Source organism: Lepidochelys kempii, chromosome 9 (genome assembly GCF_965140285.1).
Source record: "Lepidochelys kempii isolate rLepKem1 chromosome 9, rLepKem1.hap1, whole genome shotgun sequence".
In the NCBI taxonomy this organism is placed as follows: Eukaryota; Metazoa; Chordata; order Testudines; family Cheloniidae; genus Lepidochelys; species Lepidochelys kempii.
Window position 1 is genome coordinate 22,247,565 of NC_136388.1, and position 22,020 is coordinate 22,269,584.

Consider the following 22,020-nt stretch of genomic DNA (forward strand, 5'->3'; position numbering starts at 1 on the left):
ATGTACTTGAAAACTGTTATCATGTCCCCTCTCAGTCTTCTCTTCTCCAGACTGAACAAACCAATTTTTTCAATCTTCCCTCATAGGTCATGTTTTCTAGACCTTTAATCATTTTTGTTGCTCTTCTCTGGACTTTCTCCAATTTTTCCACATCTTTCCTGAAATGTGGCATCCAGAACTGGACACAAAACTCCAGCTGAGGCCTAATCAGCGCAGAGTAGAGCAGAAGAATTACTTCTCGTGTCTTGCTTACAATACTCCTGCTAATACATCCCAGAATGATGTTTGCTTTTTTTTGCAACTGTGTTACACTGTTGACTCATATTTACCTTGTGGTCCACTATGACCCCCAGATCCATTTCCGCAGTACTCCTTCCCAGGCAATCATTTCCCATTTTGTATGTGTGCAACTGATTGTTCCTTCCTATGTGGAGTACTTTGCATTTGTCCTTATTGAATTTCATCCTATTTATTTCAGACCATTTCTCCAGTTTGTCCAGATCATTTTGAATTTTAATCCTAACCTCCAAAGCACTTGCAACCCCTCCCAGCTTGGCATCATCCACAAACTTTATAAATGTACTCTCTATGCCATTATCTAAGTCAGTTGTTCCCAAACTTGTTCCACCACTTGTTCCACCACAGTGGCCGCGGTTCACTGCTCCAAGCCAATGGGAGCTGCTTGAAGCAGCGGCTAGTATGTCCCTCGGCCCGCGCCGCCTCCAGCAGCTCCCATTGGCCTGGAGCAGCTTACCGTGGCCACTGGGAGCCGCGATCGGCTGAACCTGCGGACACGGCAGGTAAACAAACAGGTCCGGCCCGCCATGGCTTTCCCTGCACAAGCGGCGGAACAAGTTTGGGAACTACTGATCTAAATCATTGATGAAGATATTGAACAGAACCGGACCCAGATCTGACCCATGTGGGACCCCACTTGTTATGCCCTTCCAGCATGACTGTGAACAACTGATAACTACTCTCTGGGAACTGTTTTCCAACCAGTTATGCACCCACTTTATAGTAGCTCCATCTAGGTTATATTTCCCTAGTTTGTTTATGAGAAGGTCATACAAGACAGTATCAAAAGCCTTACTAAAGTCAAGATATACCACATCTACTGCTTCCCCCGTATCCACCAGGCTTCCCCCCATATCCACAATGTCAAAGAAAGCTGTCGGGTTGGTTTGACATGCTTTGTTCTTGACTAATCCATGCTGACTGTTATTTATCACCTGATTATCTCCTAGGTGTTTGCAAATTGATTGCTTAATTATTTGCTCCATTATCTTTCCAGGTACAGAAGTTAAGCTGACTGGTCTGTAATTCCCCAGGTTGTCATTATTTCCCCTTTTATAGATGGGCACTATATTTGCCCTTTTCCAGTCTTCTGGAATCTCTCCTGTCTTCATGACTTTTCAAAGATAAATGATAATGGCTCAGATATCTACTCAGTCAGCAACTTGAGTATGCTAGGATGCATTTAATCAGGCCCTGATGATTTGAAGACATCTAACTTGTCTAAGTAATTTTTGACTTGTTGTTTCCCTATTTTAGGCTCTGATCCTACCTCATTTTCACTGGTATTCACTATGTGAGACGTCCAATTGCCACGAACCTTCTTGGTGAAAACCGAAAGAAAGAAGTCATTACAGCACCTCTGCCATTTCCACATTTTCTGTTATTGTTTTCCCCCCCTCATTGAGTAAGAGGCCTACTCTGTCCTTGGTCTTCCTCTTGCTTCTAATATATTTGTAGAATGTTTTCTTGTTTCCTTTTAGGTCCCTAGCTAGTTTGATCTCGTTTTGTGCCTTGGTTTTTCTAATTTTGTCCTAACGTACTTGTGTTATTTGTTTATATTCATCTTTTGTAATTTGACCAAGTTTCCATGTTTTGTTGGACTCTTTTTGAGTTTTAGATCATTGAAGATCCCCTAGTTAAGCCAGGGTGGTCTCTGGCAGTGGATTCTGGGAGATTTTGAGACTTAAGGGAACCTAGCTGTGAGTAGACGTGAAACTCCTGTAATCCCATAGGTAAAATCCCTGATTTTCCTAGAGTAGCAGGTGTGAATGCAAAAACACTTTTACGATGGCAGAATAGCTGTTGTACAGATGTAAACTGCAACATGTTTAAAATCAGTTACAAAAATCATAGCTGTAGTATAGACAGTCCTGTAGGTCTAAATCTTCCCTTTAGATGTTTAGGGGCAGCTCCCATGCAATTTATTGTGGGCCGTGTGCATCTGATGTCAAATTTATGTTTATTAGATTGATCATTGGACTTACTTTGAATCTGTATTGGTTTGCTCATGGATCCTATTACTCAGTTTCTTAGCTAATGAATTTCCTGAAGTCTATATATGACAAGTAATTGATTTTGTTATTATGTTCCCCTATATATACTGTTCTTCTGTATTCCCAGGCACACTGTACTCCTTTTAGATAAACAAAAATATTTTAATATGGTCTATGACAGCAGACCACTTGGTACCTTTCTGTAAGATTAACTCTAATCAACCCCATTACTTTCTAGATTTTAATAGGGACAAAATTGTATTGGTGGCATGTTTCAAGTTCTACAAACATGAAATAATAATTTTGATCTAGTTGACCACGAGTTAGGAATAAATGCACAAAACCCCACCTTCCAGCAGGCTAATAGTCAAGTATTAGCATATGAATGTTTGCAAAGGGAAAGACTGGAATTCAAAGTGGAAACAAAATTGTTTAAAAAGATTTAATCTTTGCTCACCAAGATCTCTCTGTCCATGCTGCTTTAATGAGTTTATGGTGTGCAAACAACCAAGCTTTCTTCCACAATGGGAAAATGTTGGAGCAGCACATTCCATCTTTGGCTTGGCTGGATATTGCACAGCATAAGACAGCCCCAGTACCTGGAGCCTTTGCTTTGCACCAGAGAGGTCCTTTTTTTCCCCCCCTTCTCTCGCCCCTGCAAAAGCACAGGCACGTAACTGGGAGAAAAGCCAGTTTCAGAGTCTTTAAAGGTAATTTGCTTACAATCCTGGGAATTATCACCTCAAGAACTTTCTTCAGTGGTGACTTTACACACAGCGGTAAGACTGATATAAGATGGTGCATTTAGGAAATATATCAGTCTCTAGGAGACTTATTAGGAGAATTTAAAAAATAATTTTCAAAGACATGACTGTCATCCAACTGTTGCTGAATAACTAGTTTCTAGTTCAATTAACAATCCTTGTTTCAAACTGCATTTTTTGGAGTAGATTCTATTTCACTAAATACAATTCTACTCATCTGCATCTGTCTCCAAAATTTTTTGATTTATAATTCAGGCAGTAGCTTTCCTTTAAATGTAAAGGATGATTTAAAATATAAAGTTTTATAGTTGATGGTTGTAGTTATTGTCTAAGATACTAGACAATTATAAATAATAAACAGTATATTCCATTGTTAAAGTCTGTATATTTATCTTGGTATTTTGATTACAAAACACACAAAATTTAGTCCCATTAGAATCTCTTAATAATAAAAAGAAATACAGATAGAATACTTCAGATGTGATATTAAATGTGTAAAAATCTCACTTTGAGCTACAAAAACCAAAAGTAATATTTCATGACTCAAATTCCAATAAAGAACTGTATTTCACAATTGTCACAGTCCCACTACCTGGCAATAAATTTAACTGCCTTGAAATCAAGCTGCAAGTTTAAAAAAAACTTCTCAAATGTTTTTCCTATAACCCCAAATATTTAATGCATTAATACAGGTTGAAAACTTGCAGACTCAGTGTATTGGTAATAGAATATATATCCTTTAACTTATACTGTAGGTTGCCCATAGAGCCATCTGGAAAAGAAGCATAGTATATATATTGGCATCAAGCTTCTTGTCACTAACTCCAAACACTAATATATTCCCCTCAATATCTGCAATTCCACAAAACACGTTTCATCCACTCTGTTTTGAAACATTTCTTGGACCGAATGAATAGCAAAGAGTAAGTAAGTGAATTTATCTTTCTTGTAGAGTATGAAATGTGGCTGGCAATTAACCTTCATTGTCCAGTTTTATCTGTTGTTCAGGACATTACAAACCTGGATGTCAGCCAGTTTACTCACTTACAGGTTTGATGCTACTCCCAGGTCAATTGAAAAACTCCCATTGACTTGAATGGTGCTTGATCAAGTCCTGTATCAGCAACTTTTTATGCTTTCACTTGTTTACATTGTTCAGGTATCACTGATTAAGGCAAATTTGCAGTTCTGTACATGATTTCCGCCAGTACCAAAATGGAGTTTACTTATCTTCATAAGATAATTTCCCTTGACAAAAACAATGAGGAGTCCGGTGGCACCTTAAAGACTAACAGATTTATTTGGGCATAAGCTTTCGTGGGTAAGAAACTCATTTTTTCAGATGCATGGAGTGAAAATTATAGAAACAGGCATAGATATACTAGATATACTGGCACGTGAAGAGAAGGGAGTTACCTTCCAAATGGAGAACCAGTGTTAAGGCCAATTCAGTCAGGATGGATGTGGTCCACTCCCAATAACTGATGAAGAGATGTCAATACCAAGAGAGGGGAAAATTACTTTTGTAGTGAGCCAGCCACTCCCAGTCTCTATTCAAGTGCAAGTTAATGGTGTTGTCTGCAAATGAATTGTAGTATGCATCCGATGAAGTGAGCTGTAGCTCACGAAAGCTTATGCTCAAATACATTTGTTAGTCTCTAAGGTGCCACAAGTACTCCTTTTCTTTTTGCGAATACAGACTAACATGGCTGCTACTCTGAAACCTGTAGCTCTGCAGTTTCTCTTTGAAGTCTGTGCCATTCATGTGCCAGTATATCTATGCCTGTATCTGTAATTTTCACTCCATGCATCTGAAGAAGTGGGTTTTTTACCCATGAAAGCTTATGCCCAAATAAAACTGTTTGTCTTTAAGGTGCCACCGGACTCCTCGTTGTTTTTGTGGATACAGACTAACACAGCTACCCCTCTGGTACTTTCCCTTGACAATTAGTTTTAAGTTTTCCATCCTCAAAATCTCTTTAACTAATTGATCTTGCAGTACAGCTGCGATCTTTTGTGGATTATGTACTATAGGATCTATAGTGGTATTCATTTTATATTAGGGAGTTACCTGAGGAATGCAAGATTAAATACATCATTGTATTCTTACTTCAGAATTTTAGGCCATCTGGATTAGCAGCTGTTAAGTAGTACTAGATCTGGAAGCTTCCAACTGTTATTACCAAGTTAATGAAATCAATACAGTGTTGCTGTATTTACAGTGAGGCAGTTAAATATCTTGTATTCTTGTTGTGACTGTAATATGCTGTATGTACCTTGCACATCGAGTGCTTCACCATGACCAAACATTTTCTGGATTGTATGCTTATGGGTGTTTCAAGATTTATTTCGTGGGTATTATAGTAGCTTGTGTAATAATGTTTAATTTACACTTAACCTGTTGATGTTTACCTCCAATAGTATTACCTGTGAACACTTGGTCTAGTTGGGCTGCTGCTGCTGAAACTGTTGCTACTGCTTGTCATATGGGAGTGATTGTCTCCACAAAAACACTATCTGTGTATTGTAAGGCTGCTCATCCAGTCCATGTATTCTTTTGGTTTGCACATTTCTGCGTAATTTCCTTTAATATTTGTGGGAAATCTGTCCTTTTACTGTCAATTCATCTGACTTGTAGGGAAAGTGGATTTTTAACACTGGATTGGAAGAATCACTTGAGAATATACCGTAAGAAATAGTCTGGCAGGGAATGTGCTGGATGGCTTAATATGTCCTTTTATTTTCTAATGTCTATGATTCTAAGAAAAAAATCAACACATAGAAGACCTGATGGATGTTTTATGTATGATTTTGTCATTTTCTAACAGCACTTTTAATGCCTAAATTCAAATAGAGGCTTTGCATAATATTGTGGAGATCAACAGCACTTGGTTCCTGTTGTTTGCTCTCTGAAAGATCAACCAGAAAACCCTCTGTTTTTCAAAGTGTTTTCATTTATTTTTGTCTTTGTTACTGACTTATTTAAAGATTGAAAATGTTTGTCCAGTCCAATCTGTAAAATAAAGCATGAGAAAGCTGTGAATATGATTAAACACATTTCAGGCTTGTTATAACACAGACAACTTAAATTTTGCTGTTGTGGTTACCATGATGTTATCAGATGTCTCCACGTGTGTATTGCCTTCTAGGCAGTTCACAGTTAACTGGGTAAACTTTTGTATCTGTGAGATTGCATATACATACTCATGTGATCAATCTATCCAAAGAATAAATTCCTTTTTGTACACAAGCATGCAATGAACTGCATTTATTTTCCTCCTTTGACCACCTCATTTGAACCTTGCCCACTAATCTATTTCTGCTGGAACTACATTTAATATTCCAAACCTTTGAGAAGCTGTCCAACAGTTTCTACTGCTATTTACTTTAAAAAAAAAATCCCACAAAAAATTACACTTGCTGTATTCAGTTCTTGACCAGGGATAGTCTTAAAGTCTGGTGTCTTGTTGCTTCCTAATGCTAGAAATATATGCTATGCTCTACTGCTGGAATTTGTGATAGATACAGTATTGTTATCTGGCTCAGGTGGATTGTGGCATAACAGACTTTAAAATTATAACACCCTAATGCCCTCATGTAGAGGTTTTTAACACTTAATCTGATAAACCTGACATGCTGAGATCAGTACATGGAAGCTCAGGCAGCCTGTTGTTGCAGACAGGGGTAAATTCAAAATAGCGCCAGGACATGAAAAATTACCAAAAAAAAGAATTCCTAAAATAACTTTTCTTCGAGTGCTTAATCAAGTCCATTCTATTGTAAGTGTGGGTGCTCATCACATGCATTGGTCCTGGAAGTTTTTCCCTCAGTGGTATCCATAGGGGACCGGCTCTGGTGCTCTCTGGAGTGGCACACGTATGCACCAGTATAAGGGGCACTGCTGGCTTCCCTCTCTCTGTTCCTTGTTACCGCCAGTGACAATGCTGGAACATTTCCTTACCTTGGAATGCTTTCCTATCTCAACTGTGCTTAGTAGCAAATTTGTTGTATATAGTTGTTAAAAGTTGTTTAGTTAATAGTTCCCTTAGTGTTAAGTTAGAATTAGTTAGTTCTTCTTCGAGTGCTTGCTCATGTCCATTCCATATTAGGTGTGTGTTCTCGCCACATGCACCGGTGTCAGAAGTTTTTCCCTCAGTAGTATCCATAAGGGACCGGCTCTGGTGCCCTCTGGAGTGGCTCCTGTATGGCTCGATATAAGGGGTGCTGCTCGCTCCCCCCACCCTCAGTTCCTTCTTGCCACCAGTGATGGTGCTGGAACGTCTGCTGCTTCGGTTAGCACTGTTTGTTCTCTGTTCTTGCGAACTTTGAAAACCTGTAATATAGTTGTATATAGTTAGTAGTTTATCATTTACCCTTAGTAGTAGTTCTCAAAGTTTTCATTGTTCCCGAACGTGACCCTAGACTTTAAGCCCTGCGATCGCTGCAATGGCCTAGGCCCATCAGCGATCCACATTCCAGCTGCCTAAGGTGCTTAGGCAAAGGGCACATAAGTGACAAGTGCCGTATCTGCAAATCCTTTAAGCCTAGGATGAAGAAGGAGTGTGGTATCCGTATAAAAGTGCTCCTAATGGAGTCAGCACTCACTCCAGCACCGGAGCAGCAGTCTGACTCCGCACCGAGTACCGCGGCCTCTGTGCCCAGTGCTCTGCCAGCACCATCCATGAGTCGACACCAGCCCCCCTCCACAGCTCTGGTCAAGAAGCCAAAAAAGACTGTGAGAGGAAGATCTCCTACCTCTCGTAAGGGAAAGGAGAGGGCTGGGGGTGAGCCACGACCTGTGCCGGGCAGCCCCCTTCAGACAGTCGGGCCCCACCTCCAGTCAAGCAGTGCAGCCCACCCCATACTTTGCCTGCAGCTCTGGACAGCGGTGCAGACCCTGGACAGCTTCAGGTGCCATCGACCCCCAAAGCCCTTCAAGCAGCTCAGGAGATCCTGATGCCGCCCAAACTGGCTCCAGCGGTACCCCGGCCTTGGGGAAAACCTGCTTTGGTACCTATGCGTGTATCTCCATCTCAGCGGCATTGTTCCCCCTCTAGACGGATGTCCCGCCATTGCTCGCCCGTCCCTCGCACCTCAGGACTAGAGAGGCAGGCTCAGCCTCTTGGTCTCAGCGAAAGGGGCACCGATCGAAGGACTCGAGGCATACCTCGCCAGCAGATTGGCTTAGACCCTCTGAGGCACGCACTAGTGCAGCACCACTCCCCGCTGAAGGGGTGTCCCACCTGCGCTTGCCTCATCAGTGCCACCAGCCCCCGGATGCGGGTCGGCTTACCTGCCAGAGGTCCCAGTGTCGGTCCCCGGACTCTAGGCAGTGTTCCTCGGAGTCCGGTGTTGATTGTCTGCGGGCTAGCGCAGACCTACAGAGGCGATCACCAGTCCCCAGAGCCCCAGTGCTGGGAGCGTCTGAGTCGGTCTCCCAATCCTAGGCACTGCTCCAGAGGGTTGAGACACCGGTCCCCAGAGCCCCATCACTGGTCTCCAGATTGCTGGTACGGATCACCACAAGCATATCAACCATCTCCGAGATGTCGATCCTCTTGCTCCCAGTCTATGGAGCGGCACCGCTCTCAAAGCCTGAAGTGTCGATCACCAGGGTACTGTCGCCAATCTGCCAAATGCCACCACCAGTCACTGGAGTCACAGCACCAAGTTCCATTGTCCTGGTACAGTCAAGTCCAGAGAAAACTGAGAGGGATCTAACCAAGCTAGATGAATTTGCAGCACGGTGTCAAATGCAGTTCAGTTCTGATAATTGCAAAGTAATGCACATTGGAGGGAAACATTTAATCTATTCATATACTGTACGGGAGTCTCAATTGTATCAGAAGAGGAAAGGCTTTTGGCATCAATATGGACAGCTAAATGAAGACCTTGGCTCAATGTACAGTTGTGATAGAAAACAACCCAAGCTGTTATGGTACTGGTCACCCTATTTCAAAAAGAATATTACAGAATTAGAGGGCATTTAGAGAAGGGTGACTGAAGTGAACAGGGATGTGTGAACATGAAAAGACTGGGATTGTTTATCTTAAAAAGGAAAAAATAAAAGGGGACAAGATAAAATAATGAATGTCTAGAGAAGGTAGATTGTGAGCTTCTATTCTCCCTATGTCAACTCAAGAACAAAGGGACATTACGTTAAATTAAAAGGTGGCGATTTCAAAACTGATGAAATCCTTTTTCACAAAAAGGTAGCAAGGGATTAGACATATCTAAGGGATATGGTAGCAAGGGATTAGACATATCTGAATATCAAGAATATTCAGAGTTGTAGTAAATGCTCACCTAAATTTTTAAGAGATAGTAAACCTCATGCTTATATTTTTAAACTAATCTAGCAATTAGGGACTGTGAGGTTTCTTGTGCTTTCATCTGTGGTGCCTGGTGCTGGCCACTTGGAGACAAGATACTAGACTAGATGAGAATTCCTATGTTCCTATGAAATAAAGAGTATTTTAATTTTAATCAGTTTTTAAAACTGTGGAAGACAAGATGCTATGGTAATGGGCACCATGTATAAATAAGATATCTAATTTTCTAACTTAACTTTGTTTAGGCAAGTTCCATTTGATTTCAAAGATAGGAAGAGTGGAAAAAAGTGTAGAGGCTCACTGTGGAGCTGTACTTGCAGGAAGATGGAATTATGAGGGAACAGCGTTGGTTACAGGTAAGAGTTTTTCCTTAAAGAATTAAAGATGGAAATTAAAATAATAAAAAGGTCCTTAAGAGAGAGAGCATAATTTAAAGATATGAAGTTAATATACTAAATAGCTTCAAAGAAGGGAATACACCACTTATGTATTGGGGCAGGGCTTGTGTACAGGGCCACTTACTGTGTGTCAAGCCAGGGCATAAATCTACAGCACTCTAGCCTGCCACACACTAAGTGGCTGTGTGGACCCTGCTGCCATGCACAAAAAGTTCCATAAATAGTGCACTTTGCTTTACTCCTATTTTTGAGGTGGTGGGGTCCACGCATCCACTTAGTGTGTGGGAGGCTGGTGCACTGTAGATTCATACCCCAGCTTGCTATGCACTGAATCGCCTTATGGACACACACCTACATTATTAAACAATTCAATTTATGAAATGTAAGTAACTACTTCCTTTGAGGGATAAATCCGGTTGAATTTGTATAGAGGCAACTTTGAGGTGAATCCTTGACATTTATTTAGAAGCTGCAGATTGAAATTTCATAAACTTAATTGCAGTTACACCAAATTTGGACAGATAAAACTGAATCTATGAGTCTACAGACAAGAGACCCAGCATTAAATACATAAGAAAAAGAGCAATGATCCAAGAATGGGGCCACTACATTGTTGATTTTAATAAATTTAACTGAATTAATTAATACATTTAAAAATAAGAACAGTGATTTACAGTTAAGGTAATGTTCTTTTGGTTAATGGATAGTTATGCAGGGATAATTCATCAAAACCAGTTAAAAATAATGAATTCTGATGGTATTTTTTATGCATAAGACAATCAGAAGAAATTATTGAAAAATGTAAAATATTTTAATATTCAGATGTTTAAATGTAATGTTTTTGTACTTTTAGACTTTTTTGTTTAATTATTTTTTACTTATGAAATTAGATAAACAGCACTATTATTGGCTGTCTTACATTCTAGGTAGTTACTATATTATATACTAAACATTTAATGTGTGTGCACACAAATGCATACATTAGTGACCACTCTTGTAAAGATTGCCTATGTGTTTCCACTTTAAACCCATCTTGAGTTACTCAGCTTTTTGAGACGTTTCACTTTTTGGGACTGACATTTTTCAGATCTTGGACTCCGCTCATATTGAATCTCTCTGTTTTTAGAAATATAAGCAAAAATAGTTCACCTGTTTTTGAGTAGAAAGAAAGTTACAATAAATAAAAATTCCTCTTTTCCCCACCCCCAAAAAAATCACTCCAGTGCTCAAACAAAAAGGAAGAAGAAGAAGAATGTTCTTGTAACTGTTTCTGGATAGTTCAAACGCCAAATCTGTTGTAAGTAGAAAAGCAAAATTTGGCAGATAAATAGACCTCATGGAGGAGAAGTGACTTTGTGTTCTGGTGTCAGAGTAACAGCCGTGTTAGTCTGTATTCGCAAAAAGAAAGGGAGGACTTGTGGCACCTTAGAGACTAACCAATTTATTAGAGCATAAGCTTTCGTGAGCTACAGCTCACTTCCTCAGATGCATATCGTGGAAACTGCAGCAGGCTTTATATATACACAGAGAATATGAAACAATACCTATTCCCACCCCACTGTCCTGCTGGTAATAGCTTATCTAAAGTGATTTCCAGCACAAGGGGGGTGGAGGGTGAGAAAACCTGGATTTGTGCTGGAAATCACTTTAGATAAGCTATTACCAGCAGGACAGTGGGGTGGGAATAGGTATTGTTTCATATTCTCTGTGTATATATAAAGCCTGCTGCAGTTTCCACGATATGCATCTGAGGAAGTGAGCTGTAGCTCATGAAAGCTTATGCTCTAATAAATTGGTTAGTCTCTAAGGTGCCACAAGTCCTCCTTTTCTTTTTGTGTTCTGGTGATAATTTATTTTCAACTATCTGAATTAGAAGACTTTGCAAATAGAACTCTGCTGTACATTTTTAATTATGATAGCACTTTAAAGTAACACTTGGCATGAAGGTAGGCTGCAATGTGTGTATACAGACTTTGCTTCATAGTGAATATGTATATAGTGAAGGTGCACATTGAATGAGGAAATGCTCCAAAAGGCTCAGACTCCCTACTTTAAGATTTTTGGGAATTTGCAATTTAATTATGGAAATCAAGCTTTCAGAGTTGAGAGTTCCTACAAACTTTATCCTCAAATTTCACCATTCACCAAGTATAAATCACCAGTTTAACCTGTAAGGCCTGATACTACTGTCTTTCTATCTACCACAACTTAAGGATATCAGGTCTGGGTTACTAAACTGTAAACAAATGAGCAGTACCAGTAATGATGAATAGGGGATGTGGAGCGAGGGGAGAGTTGGGTAATTATTGACTCTCCCTTCCCAGAAGCAGTGTCAGGCAAGATGACCACAGGACTCTAGGTGAACGAGAAGCTGTGATGAAAGCAGCAGAAAAGCAGTTTAAGTATGTTTTCCATAAGACACATTCTTTCTAATTAGCAATTTAAATAAATGAATAAATAAATAGAATTAACGTTAAGTGTACCTAAATTTATAACTGTCATATATATTAATTTTTTTGAATTTTGAAAGAAACGGGATGACTTTCTGTTGTTTACAGTTGGTGAAGATGGACAAATAAAAATCTGGTCTAAAAGTGGAATGCTAAGATCCACTTTAGCACAGCAAGGTAAGTTAATTGATTTCCTTAAAGCTTGATTTTACATGTTCAATTTTAGCTATATATAATATATTCTAGTGCCTTTCCCTAAATCTGGCAGTAGTTGCTTAGATCAGGATATTAGGGCTTGACTCAATTTCCATTAAAATCAAAGGGAATTTTTCTGTTGACTTCAGCAGAAGTTAGATCAGGTAGTATTCTTTCAGAGGCAAGCCTTCTTTGAAAGCCTATTGCATCTGAAAACTGTAGGCTTTTGGTTGGCAAGTGCTGATTCTAGGTTTGCATATGGATCCTGTTCCAAAACATTTTTCAGAGAATATATCAGCTACAAAAGTTGTCAAATAAAATTATAACAGTAGGTCAATGAATGAAGTTTGAAATGTTTATCTTTAAGAATTGGTCATTTAAAAAAATCAAAATATATTAATATTTTCTGACATAAAATCTACTTTAATGAAGTGAATTGAAAACTTGCAACTTGAATAATATTTGCATGTCCTCAAATGAAAAACATTAATATTCTTTCACCGAGTGCATCATTGACATGCATAGAATCTTCGTCACCACTGCTCACTATAACACTCTCTGTATCTGCTGGGCCAGTACCCAGCTTCGTTTTCAGTATCTATGCCTCTTTCAGGACACAGTATATGGTCAAGGTATGTACCAGTACTGTCAACTGTTCCTTTGGTACCGAAGGCACCACTGGGTTGAGCCGTGGATGACACTGGACATATGGTAGTCCCATCGGGAGTGGCCTTACTGCCACCATGAAGCTATTTGAAAAGATCCTCACAGTCGAGCTCAGAGGCATCTTCCCAATCTTGCTCTTGCTCTCGAAGGTCATCGAGACACAGCAGGAATCATAGTTGGTACCGGGAAAGTACCGTTCCTGCAGTAGAGACAGGGGACCAAGGCCTAATTCTTTCTGGCTGCCGATGCCATATCCTTACCTACAGTGGCCTCTATGGAATCCCTGGGAAGTCCCTCATCAAATTCCCAGTCATCTGCTCACTCTAGGGCAAGATTACCTGTACCTCCAGTAGGATTCCCATTGGAATCACCAGTCCTGCAGCAACCAACAGAGGGGGCTTCCTCTGCAATAGGGTATTCTGAATCTTTAGGTTGGTCAGATGTTATTCCTCAAGACATTCCACTGGTCCCAACTAGATCTTCCTCCTCATCAACGGATGATGCAGCAATACTCCAGTCCTCATCTCCGGTACCAGAAGATTTCAGGTCATATCAGGATCTGTTCAGATGTATGGTGTCAGCCTTAGGTGTTCAGGCCCAGTTTGTATAGGAAAACACAAATAAATTGTAGAATATCCTCCAGCCATCACTTCCTTGGAGAGTTTCACTCCCTATAAATGAAGCAATACTAGAGCCTGCTAAATCCCTATGGAATGCCCTGGCTTCATTAACACCCACAGAAAAGCACACTGACAAAATATACTGTGTGCCATGCAGGGCTTCCAATATTTTTTTCTCTCATTCAGCTCCAAATTCCCTGGTTGTGACAGTAGCAAATGAGCGAGTGAGGCAGGGAAGATATAAATCTACACCTAAAGAAAGAATCTAAAAGGTTAGATTTCATGGGGAGAAAGATCTATTTGACTTCTTGCAGATGTGTATTTCAAACCAGCAAGCTCTGTTATTGAAATAGGATTTTGTGAACTGGGATGCTATGTTCAATTTTTGGACAAGTTTCCAGAATCCTTAAGGGAGGAGGTCAAGGACTTTGATCTGAAAGGCTGTTCAGTGGCCAAAACATCCTTACATCTGCCCTGGATACAGTGGATGCTTTGTCTAGGCTCATGGCCTCAGCTGTAACAATTAGAAGAATCTCATGGTTATAAAACTCTAGTGTAGCTCCTGAGATCCAACAACGCATTGAAGGCTTGCCATTTCATGGTCGCCTGCTGTTTTCAGAGAAAATTGATGACACAGTTCGAGCTGACAGAGTCTTTTAGTGACTCCCATGCCACCTTATGCTCATTGGGGATTTATACTCAGGCCACGAAGAGATGGCATTTTGAGAACCAACAGAAACAACAATATTGTCCTCAGTAATATTTCCATCAGTCCTCCTACCCTATGAGGCAGCAAGATTTCCCTAGAAAGGGACACAAATCACAGAGGAGGAAACCTTCTGAGTCTAGCTTTAGTCAAATGGCCCCTCCTTCTCTTCTGGCTTTTTGGGACCACATCTGGGGGACAGTGATTCATATTCTCCTTCACAGTACCACTGCAATGTATTACAGGAACAAGCAGGGGGGTGCCTGCTCCAACCCGCTTTTTCAGGAAGCAATAAAGTTTTGTCATCTCTCCATTGAAGAAGATATGCCCACAGTGGCTCACTTGTCAGGCTCTCAGAACCAACTGGCTGATCACCTCAAACAAACACGGGTGGTCTCTGAAGAACAATGTACTGAGGTCCATTTTCTGGAAATGGGGTACCCTTCTATAGACTTGTTTGTGACAAAAGACAACAGGAAATGTCATCAGTTCTGTTCTCGAGCAAGATTAACCCCAGAGTCTCTTACCAACACCTTCCATCTGAATTGTGAAGGGAACATGATACAGGCTTTTCCCCTCTGATCCCTCAAGCTCAAATTGGATCACGCCAGACTGATTCTGAGTGCACCAGCATAGTCGAGGCACTTTTGATTTTCTGACCTTCTCTCTCTATCGGCTCGACCTCCCCAACCCACTCACTCAACATCACAGCCAGGTAGTTCATCTGGCTTTGAGCAGTCTGCACCTTACTGCATAGATGCTTCGTGGCTAGACAAAGAGGAGGGACAATGCTCAGAAGCAGTTAGACACGTTCTGCTTAATAGTAGAAAACCAGCCACAAAGCCAACCTATTTGCCTAAGTGCACATGGTTTTCTATTTGGGCAACATCCAAGCAAATTCAGCTCACATTAGCACAGATTCAGAACATTTTGGATTATTTATTGCAGGTGAGCTCCCTGAAGGTTCACTTGGTGGTGATTTCAGCTTTCCTTCCTCCCAGTCAAGGGAAGCTGGTATTTTCAAAACCTATGATGGTGAGGTTTTTTAAGAGTATTACCCATTTTTTTCCACCGGTGAAGAAAAGAGTGCCACTGTGGGACCTTAATACAGTCCTGGGTGCACTGATGGATCCTTTGTTCGAGCTGACAGCAACATGTTCATGGGCTCTCCTCTCACAGAAGATGGCCTTCGTTGTGGCTATAACATTCACAAGAAGAGTTAGTGAGTTGCAGGCCTTAATGGCACATCCTCTGTACACTCAGTTCTTCATGGACAAGATGGTTTAAGACCAGGCCCATTATTTTTGTCCAAAGTGGTATCTTGGTTCCACCTTTGTCAGGTTATTTACTTATCTATATTTTTCCCAAACCACATTCAAGCGTGGAAGAACAGCATCTATATAACTTAGATGTCAGTTGATGCTAAACATTTTATTTAGAAAGGCCTAAGCCATTTCATTCATCACCTTGATTCTGTGTCCTACGCTGAGCAGATGAAGGGACAGCCAGTCCCTATTCAGACTATTCACAGGTGGACAGTTGCCTGCATTACCACTGCTAATGCAGGGGCTCATATGATGCCTCCACAGTGATTGCAGGCTCATTTCCGAGAGCTCAGGTGACAGTGGATGCGGTCCTTAAGGATGTCTCAGTTGTGGATATCTGCAAGGCTGTGATGTGGTCTTCTGTGCATACCTTTGCTAGACATTACACTGTCATCCCGGCATCAAGATCAGATACAAACTTGGGGAAGGCAGTCCTGAAATCACTATTTAAATAGATTCTGAGCCCACTTCTTGCTGTAACTGTTTGTGAGTCACCTGAGTGGAATACTTGTCTGCAGCCACTTGAAAAAGAAAAGACTGTTACTTATCTGCATCGTCAGTTCTTGTTCTTTGAGATGTTGGTGCAGACATGTATGCCATGACACTCTGCATCAGAGTCTTCAGCCAGTGATTTTGGTGGGAAAGAACTGAAGGGGGACAGGGCAGTTCTGCCCTTGTGTAGCCATGGGAGGGGAGCACGAGCACCACCTCCATGGGTACTACTAAGCAAAATTCTCTGACTTTGACACATTGGGCGCATGCACCCCTGAGTGGAATACATGTCTGCACCCACATCTCAAAGAACAAGAAGTGATGATGCAGGTAAGTAACCATCTTTTTCATGGTGACACTCTTGTTGTAACAGAAATGTTTGCTCTACTGTTCACCTGTCAATCCATCCTCATATATTGATTTTCCATGCATGCTTTTTCTCTCTCCTGGTTTCCCAGTGCATTGATACCTATAGTGATGCTCACATGTTGGACTAAATTCACAGTTGGTGCAGGTGGGCACCATTCTGAATCTTGAAACTAAATTCACAGAAAATGTTGTTTCATACTTCCATAGAGTTTAAGGCCAGAAACCATGATTTGATCATCTAGTCTGACCACCTGCATATCGCAGACCTTTAAATTTCACCCAGTTACCCCTATATTGAGCTCATTAACTTGGGTTAGACTAAAGCATTTCAGTCTTTAGGACCTTTAAATTGTTTTGTACCACAGGCAGAAAACAGGTGACACCAGTGCCTTAGGCCCCTGCAATGGCAGGGAGCTGATTAGGTGTGAGAATGATTTGGGTTAGATGGTATCAGCAGGCAATCAGTGCCCCATGTTGAAAAGAAAAGTGAAAAATCCCCAGGGTCCCTGCTAGTCGCAATTCCAAATGGCTCTTGACATGTCCTATATGGTGTCCAGATCAATGGCCACTGCACTGACTATGCAGAGATTCTACTAATTCAGGCTTCAGGGATCACATGTGAGGCCAGGCCACTATAAAAGAACTGCCCTTTGAGGGTAAACTCTTTAACAGAAGCACCAACAATGTCTTGAGGGCTGCACTGAAATCTCTGGGCCTGTCTGTCCTGGCTCCCAAGAGGAAATTCCTGAGACAATAGTAACAACATTATTGGTGTAGGCACTAGACTCAACACTATCCACAGCAGCATGTCTTGAAGCCCCCAAGAAAGACACAGCATTTCCAATGCAGACAAGCCTCAGCTTTCTTCTTGACTGCCTCTCCATCCTGGACTCTGGGGCAACACCAATTTTGAAACACAATTTGTGAGTCTTATAGAACCAACCTCTTCTTCCATTACTCTCTCCCTTTGGCAATCATCTCTCCCATTTCTGGGATGCCTGGTCGGAGTAACCTTGGACTGGTGGTCCTCAAGATCATTGTCATAAATATAAAGGATAAGGTAAACACATTTAAAATCCCTCCTGGCCAGAGGAAAAACCCTTTCACCTGTAAAGGGTTAAGAAGCTAGGATAACCTCGCTGGTACTTGACCAAAATGACCAATGAGGAGACAAGATACTTTCAAAAGCTGGAGGGGGGGAGAAACAAAGTCTCTCTCTTTCTGTGTGATGCTTTTGCCGGGAACAGAAAGGAATGGAGTCTTAGAACTTAGTAAGTAATCTAGCTAGATATGCGTTAGATTCTGTTTGTTTAAATGGCTGAGAAAATAAGCTGTGCTGAATGGAATGGATATTCCCGTTTTTGTGTCTTTTTGTGACTTAAGGTTTTGCCTAGAGGGATTCTCTATGTTTTGAATCTACTTACCCTGTAAGGTATTTACCATCCTGATTTTACAGAGGTGATTCTTTTACTTTTTCTTCTATTAAAATTCTTCTTTTGAGAACCTCATTGCTTTTTCATTGTTCTTAAGATCCAAGGGTTTGGGTCTGTGTTCACCTATGCAAATTGGTGAGGATTTTTATCCAGCCTTCCCCAGGAAAGGGGGTGTAGGGTTTGGGGAGGATTTTGAGGGGAAAGACATTTCCAAGCGGGCTCTTTCCCTGTTATATATCTGTTAGATGCTTGGTGGTGGCAGCAATAAGGTCCAAGGGAAAAAGGAAAATAGTTGGTACCTTGGGGAAGTTTTAACCGAAGCTGGTAAAAATAAGCTTAGGAGGTTTTCATGCAGGTCCCCACATCTGTACTCTAGAGTTCAGAGTGGGGAAGAAACCTTGACAATCATAAAGGGAGATTATTGTATACAGTTTGAGGCTGTTCCTATCCCTTTCCCTCCATCCATAACCCTCTTCAGGGACCCCTCCCGTGACAATCTAATAAAACAAGAAATAGACTCCCCAATACAACTGGAAGTGTTGGAGGAGGTACCTCAGAAGTTTAGAGGCAACCAATTCTTTCCCCATTTGTAACCATTTCTCAAGGTGCCCTAGACTGTGAGTCACTTTGTTACTCCTCTTCCTCCAGTGGGAGGAAATCTTTCTTGTGGTAGCTGGATGTCAGCTCCCCGACACGGTCAGCCCTTTAGCCACTCAAGCACCCTCCTCAGAAGTTTGCGTGCCCCTACTTTCCCTTGCAAGTTAACAATAGGTGCACCCAGCTCCTGAGCCACTCTGAAAGTGCCTCCCCTTAAGTGTCCAGCCCCTATCACTGTATATAATATAACACAGCACTATAATCTATTTGTAGTAAAAACAAATATAAGTTTATTAACAAAAGTAAAGATTTAAGAGATAGTGAGCTGAGAGTAATAAGAACAGGTCACAAATAAAACAGAAGTATAACATGCTGCTTCTCGACTAACACTTAAGTTTAACAGGCTTACCTTGTCTAAAGCAATTTCTCACCTAAGCCCTTTCTTGCAGCATTTAAACTGCAATTGGTTGAGATCCTGTTTTCACTGCCTGGTTGCCCCCTCAAGTACAGGATAAATGAGGGGTCTTTGTGCCATCTTCTTATTCCCCAAAGTCTACTGGTTTTGTCCCCCAGACTCAGGATGACTCCCTGTGCTTTTCTTCCTGAAGTGTTGGAACCAAAGTGTCTCCCCATACTCCTATTTGTTTCACATCCACCCTGTCCACCTGTTTCTCCTCTTAACTTTCACATGTAAATGGGGCCTACTTTGTGTTTGTTTTACAATGCTTCATCTACATATGAATTGAGGCTGGAGATTCCATGTCCCTTTGGTAAAAGCAGCTTGCCAACCCTTCCTGTTGACACAGTTTAAAACATTTTTGGAAAGTATATATAACTCCTTACACATTGACCTTACATACATCTTGCAATGCTTATGATGACCAATATGATATGAGCTTTCATTTGATACCTCAGACCTATTTTATAGGTAAATACTATGAAAGCTACGTGTTATGTGTAGTGAGTTTGTCAGGCCTGATAGGTGTTGCTGACACAGAACAGTGACCTCTTTGGCAGTTGGCACCAGTGGGCCTCTGTTTCACACCTGCCCCCTGATGTTGATACATATGTTAGTTCAAAGTCCCTCTGAGTCCATTGGTACCTTTTTCATCCCAAAGAAGAAAAGTGGATAGATATCCCTCCTTGATCTTTTTAACCTCAATGCCTTTGTTTATCTCTTCAGATTCCACATGATCACCCTTGCCTCCATAATCCCTGCTCTTGACTCCATGGACAGGGTAGTGGCTCTTGACCTCTAAAATGCCTACTTCTGCATCTCCATATACCCAGTGCACAGGAAGTACTTACAATCCTTGGTAGAAGCCTCCCATTATCAATACAGGGTCTTATCTTTTGGCCACTCCATGGCGCTGTGAGTATACACCGAGGTCCTAGCTCTGGTAGCAGAACATCTTAGACAACAAGGGATCTAGGTATACCCCTACCAAAATGGCACGCTGGTGCTAAAGAAGTCTCATCAGCATGTGACAGATTCGCCGTAAAAGACAATGGAACTCTTCACCAACTTGGTCTTTCAGGTCAACCAGAAGAAGTTAACTCTGAGCCCAATCTAGAGAATAGAATTCATAGGGGCATTGTTCAATTCAAAGTCAGCATGAGCGTATCCCCATCAATAGGTTTCTTACTACAATAGAATTAATCAATCAATTATGGTCTCACCTCAGCACACAGATGAGGACTTGTCACATGACTTCACTTATGCCTTCTGCAAGGGTTGTTGAGATCTATATATCTGCCAAAAAGATACACCATGGACCACTGGTCACCGACCTCACAGAGTTCTCTCCTCCTTAAACTGATGGACTGATCCAACCCAAGTATACAAAGGAATGTCCTTCTCACTGGCACAGCCAACCAAGATACTTGCCATGGACTCTTTCATTCAAGGTTTGGGGGACTTGTGTGGCATGGCTGAAGATTCTGGAGAGATGGTTGTCTCAGGAGACCACCCTCCACATAAATGTCTTGAAACTCAAGGCTATCAGATTCTTATACAAGGCCTTCCCACCCTACTCAAAGGCCTGATGATTCATGTCTTCATGGACAATACACTGTGGTGCACTCCATCAAGTGGCAAAAGTACTAGATCCTCCCCTCTGGAGACCTTTGGACTAGTACATTGAACATCACATTACATCAGTGGGTCTGCATCTCCGGAGCCTCTAGAACACACTGGCAGACTGTGTTAGTAGAGGCCTGGGAACCACAAGTGGTCCCTCGAGACCAGAAGACATCCAGAAGGACTTCGGAGATGGTGTTTTCCACAGGTGGACCTGTTCTCAAGGATTCTTACTGCCAAATGTATTGCTCCAAAGAAAGTGCAAGCTAAGGCTTCATATAAGATTATTTTCTGTTCCCACGGACCTCTAGCTTTTCCTTGCATCCCCAAAATACCCACAGCTCTGAGGAAACTAAGAGAAGATGCTAGATGAGTTATTGTGCTGCCACTAGTCAGGATTGGTTGATTTAAATAAAAAATTATATAATCACCAATTTTATTCATGATTTAAATCAGGAAGTATGAAACCTTTATTTAAATCATAGATTTTAGTCACCTTTTGCATTTGTACTTTTTAGTTGTTTCCCTAAAGATAAGTTGGTGCTCATTGGGTCATAACTATTAAAATAGTTGTTTTGCAGCTAAATATAACCATTACACTAAATGTGGTCCTTTTTACTAACCAGGAGATCACTCTATATCCATGTGCATTTATTTAAGCAATTATGTAGCTTAACTTATTACTAGATGATGATTAAATTTTTGCTTGCAATTTGTGTCAAGCTGTATTTGGATGGAAATTCAAATTCAATTAAAAATGTACAAAAACTTCATTGTATTATGTTTTTATTGAGTAAAGTTACCTTAAGTGTGCTGGATACATAAGAAAAACATTATCAAAATGTTTTGCTTTTAAAACTAAGGACATATTATCTGTGGTTAGTGAATTTAACTGATGTTTCTGGTCACCATATCCTTCAAGGTTTTATACATAGATGACTCGTGCCTCCCGATACTGCGTGGGTCACAATCTGAAGGGGAGGACACATCTCAGCAGCTGCCTGAGATACATTAAGAGAGCCAGCAAGGCTCTCTCAATCTATGTCAGGCAACTGCTGTGCTGTACAGAGCAGCGACCCAGGGCAGCCGGCGTGAGAAGTGGCTGGTTCCGCTCCCCACCCAGGCCTGGCTGCAAGGAAGAGGGGCTGAGCATGCTGGGCCCCAGGTGAAGCAGGAGAAGGGAGCACCTCCCATCCCACCAGGCAGGCCAAGCAGAAATCTGGGGGGTGGACGCTTGACCCTGATATCTCCCTCCACCATGTGTCACCTATGGTTTTAGACTAGTAGATCTCATACTCTCGC

General features: G+C 41.3%; 1 protein-coding gene across 5 annotated transcripts in view; it reads left to right on the top strand.

Moving 5' to 3' along the window:
- The window catches only part of IFT80 (intraflagellar transport 80), a 148,564-nt gene that overhangs the window by 32,203 nt on the left and 94,341 nt on the right, over positions 1 to 22,020 (top strand). For 4 of the 5 annotated variants that reach the window (XM_073359524.2, XM_073359525.2, XM_073359527.2 and 1 more), the window contains 2 exons: positions 9,633 to 9,743; positions 12,344 to 12,412. In XM_073359524.2, the coding sequence (XP_073215625.1) occupies positions 9,633 to 9,743; positions 12,344 to 12,412 (180 nt within the window). Of the gene's footprint in view, positions 1 to 8,780; positions 9,744 to 12,109; positions 12,188 to 12,343; positions 12,413 to 22,020 lie in introns of those variants that run through there. The other variant, XM_073359529.2, reaches the window with a different exon arrangement.